The 3,884-nt window shown below is 32.9% G+C and overlaps 1 protein-coding gene across 1 annotated transcript; it reads left to right on the forward strand.

The window, feature by feature from the left end:
- Nucleotides 1–50: 50 nt before the first annotated feature.
- On the forward strand, nucleotides 51–3,276 carry LOC132746388 (uncharacterized). Its single transcript, XM_060735509.1, has 5 exons — nucleotides 51–220; nucleotides 1,016–1,191; nucleotides 1,924–2,236; nucleotides 2,532–2,582; nucleotides 3,082–3,276. Exons 1-5 carry the CDS (start codon nucleotides 89–91, stop codon nucleotides 3,229–3,231), a joined length of 822 nt encoding a protein of 273 aa, XP_060591492.1. The 5' UTR covers nucleotides 51–88; the 3' UTR covers nucleotides 3,232–3,276.
- The last annotated feature ends 608 nt before the right edge of the window (nucleotides 3,277–3,884 follow it).

The following is a 3,884-nucleotide window of genomic DNA, read 5'->3' on the forward strand; positions in this document are numbered from 1 at the left end:
CATGTTGAAATATTGTACATATCGTATTGTGTTTTAACGTGAAGATAAAAATAATATAAAAAAGTGGTATAATGATGTCATATTTCAGATGAATGCAGCAGGTGTGTTATTTGTGCGAGATGTTACTTCTTACACAGGCAATACGTACGTTTTTGAAATAATAGCTGCCGACAGTGGAGGGTTGCAAGGGACGTGTACAGTTACAATTATATTCAGTCCGGTATGGCAAACATTTGCTTTTCGTTTACTTTATTTAATATATTATTTAAATGTTAAAACTTCTCTTTTGATAGAAGACAGCTAGGGCATCATTGACACGTTACCAAGACCTTGTTGAGTTCGAGTCCTGCTGTGGTCGTAATAATACATCGAAATAAAAACATTACTGGTGAATCCATTAAATTGACTGTTGAAAGATTGTTATTAGTACCTACATGTTTCTTATATGAAACATTCTTATATTATTAAATTTATTCTTTTATCACAGACCACACATGCTTCATGTTATCCAAATGCTTTTATGTCCGTTAGAAAAAGTGTTATAACTATGCTAGTTTTGTTAATAAAATAAACAAGATGTGGAAAAAAAGCTTCACGGTTGGTTCTATGAAACAATGGTGGTATTTATAGAAAAAATGTATTTCTACATATATTATATTGTCCTCTATATGTCTGTCAGTAAATACTCTTAACGTTTTATTAAACAATGATTGGTTTAAATTGAAGATTTGATTAATTTTTTTAAAACTGAAGACAAAATACTACACTTTGTTTACATCACAAAAGCGCTATAAAATTCATGTTTGACCAATCTGATCAGGATCCACGCTTCGCTTTCCATCCTTTTAAAATAGAAAACTATAGCGACAGATGGACCTGATAGACTGCGCGGAGCGCAGGGTGGGCTGGATCCCTGCTGGGCGCAAAAGCACTATGTTGGGTTTTGTCATGAGGGGTATATTTGTATAATTTTATATCTTTAAATCGAAGCTTGTGATTATTGTATTACTTGAAGGTGATCACCACTACAACATCGACTACCGAAAGAACGCTGAAGTTTGAAGATGACTACCAAAATTACATATGGTTGTTTTTGTTAGGATGTGGAATATTTGCTTGTATTGTCGTTATATTGATCATTGTGTGGAAAGATCCAGTCGTCAATGAATATATGAACTTTAAGATATACAAGTATGTTACATCCTTGATACTTTGTAGTGGTATAAAAATGATTAGCTTCAATGGTATTATTTAAAAGCGCCAGACTCTAAAGTAACGGTAACGTTGAGAATTTGTTGTAAGATTTGTCCTTACATCCCTTTCTCTCATTCAAGATTACTTAATTACGTTTGGTGCAGGAAAGTGTTGAAACATAAGACATCGTTAATGAGTATTTGAATAGGACGATGCAAAAACTATATGTTTGGAGGTGCAATTTCTATAATGTTTCAAAAACTTTGATCCTTTCTTAAAAAAGACATTTGTAATGACATTATGTATTTATGCTACGTTTAGATAGGTTTAGTGTGTAATGAGTTTACAATATTCTCTGTATGTAATCAAATGATGTTATTTTACATTTTATTTTACATTTTACATATTACAATTGTCAGTATTTTCAGATATCAAATTTGAGCATAACATGTCTTCAGACAATGTTTAGTTGTTGAACACATTTGCAAAACATCATGTGGTATCAAATCCATGTAATTGCATGCTGCAAACGTCAACAAAATATCGCTTTGTCACAGTTTAAATAGTTATTGTCAGTTCTCTACTAATTTTCTGTATTAAGATTGGGAAGTAACCCGTTAATGGTTATTTAAGTGCACTGTTATGCGATTTGTATTATAGAAATGAATAAATAAATAAAATAAAACTAGTACAAGCTGAAGATATGTAAATAAGCAAATTATGTCATAGGTTATGCGAGTGGTGTAGAAAGAAACCTAAGCCAAAGAAGCCAAGACGCCATGTTGAGAAACTCCGGGTCATGATTAACAAGAAGGACCTTGAAAATGATCCTGACAACGCGTTACCATGGGAACTCCTTGCTAAAGACAACGACGTACCGGAAGTGAACGAAGTGCAAGAAATGATCAAGCATCGGTCCGAAAAGCGAGATCGTGACTATAAGAACTTTTCGGGTCTTCCGGTGTTTGAGAGAGGAAAAGGGAGCCGTCCCGAATCCGGACGAGCTACAATTCACTCTTCAGCGAGTAGCGCTGGTAGACCGGTGTGTATACGGAAACCTTCTGTAGATAATGTTACTGTTCGGAAACTGCACAAAAGTATTGATAGGATTTAAAAAGATAAGACTTAATCAATCAAATTTTGATCTCAATAAAAGAAAACCCTTTTTTGCCTCTAAATACAATTCAATTTAAGAATCTAAAAATTCGTATATAATTTCTAAAGAATACAACATTTTTTGTGAAAGAATTTAAATAATAGTTACTTTAGTATATGACTCAAGAGGAATTGGGTAATGACCATGATGACATCATCATGTTGTTTTTATTTTGTTTCAGGACAGTGAATCGCCTAAGTATGCAACATTTATGTCTTCTACTGGCCAGGAGGTAAGTACTATGCTAAATGACAGTCGGTATAATTACGTACTGTTTCAAACAAGTTATCATTTGTATTCATACAATTGAGATGTTATCCGAAATCATTCTTCGGCTTATTTATTTCAAATCTGTGCCTTCCTGTTATATTTAAGATATTTGAAAGATCTTAAAGAAATATAGGAATGATGTTTTGAACTGGAATAGATAGATATTTTGAAACTATATACTAAGATATTTTAAAACCTTTATATTTTGAAAAAGTGTATATACAAAATCAGAGATGCATTGTGTCAATTATGTTTAAGTGTCTTTTGTTAGGGAATATGGTACGCACATAGCTCTAGATTAGTTTCAATGAGAACAGAGTGCTCAATTTATATCAACCTTAAGCATATTACTAGCCAACCTACATGTAAGTAACTAAACGGCTCTCTTTTATTCAAAACTCTTCACAAACTCTAATAATTCTATGAGCTGTGTCAAACTGTCAACCCTTTTTTCCAATTAGGACGAAGACGGTGGTGAAGGTCAATGGGGTGATCTAACCGAGAGACGTGTTATTATAACACCGGTTGCACCAGTTCCGGAAGACAATGGCAACGACAGGAATAAAAGCGAAACGGAGGCTCCAAATGAGGATTCTTCACAGGACTGGTGAAATGGTGGCTTTCAATGACTTTCAAAAAGTCTGTGAAAATATTTTTAACGAAAATCAGTTATATTTTTTTCACTTTAGATATTGAGATAATAGAGCTGAAAATAGTCCCAAAATCTCAATTCCCCCCCGTTCAAATTGACTGAATAGTAAGAATTTGTTTCATAGTTTTTTAACACAAATTTAAAATAAATTAAACAAATATTTTTTTTTTCTAACTTTTGGGGGGGTTTAAAAAAAAATTTGTATTCCTTTTCAGCATATCCAGGGGAGCAAAAAAAAAACATGGTATTTTTATTTCTAAAAATTTACACTTTTATTGTAAGTTTTTTTATACTTTTATCCTTTTTAAAAAATTTCCCCCATCCCCACGAGTTCCCTTTTAAATGAAAAAACAAAGCCCCCTTAACCCCTAAATTTAAATAGCAAAGGGGAAGGACCCTTTCCAAAAAGTTTTAGGAAAGTTTTTACCATTTTCCCCCATCTCTTCGGCTTTTTAAACCAAAAGAACCCCAGAAATTATTCTTTAAGTCTGCATTCCAGAAAAAAATCAGGCAAATGTTTGCAGTTAATTGTGTGTTGATTTATCCCGCCTTATAACTGCAAATTGAAAGCGAACCATAGTTTTGCCCACAAACCATTTACTTCAAAGATTC

The sequence above is a fragment of the Ruditapes philippinarum genome, unplaced genomic scaffold (assembly GCF_026571515.1).
Source record: "Ruditapes philippinarum isolate M1 unplaced genomic scaffold, ASM2657151v2 ctg2567_1_1_1_1, whole genome shotgun sequence".
In the NCBI taxonomy this organism is placed as follows: Eukaryota; Metazoa; Mollusca; class Bivalvia; order Venerida; family Veneridae; genus Ruditapes; species Ruditapes philippinarum.

Coding starts and splice junctions, on each gene's coding strand:
- LOC132746388 (XM_060735509.1), top strand. CDS start 89: ATGAATGCAGCAGGTGTGTTATTTGTGCGAGATGTTACTTCTTACACA. Junction 2,237..2,531: donor CGAGTAGCGCTGGTAGACCG/GTGTGTATACGG, acceptor ATTTTGTTTCAG/GACAGTGAATCGCCTAAGTA. Junction 2,583..3,081: donor TGTCTTCTACTGGCCAGGAG/GTAAGTACTATG, acceptor TTTTCCAATTAG/GACGAAGACGGTGGTGAAGG.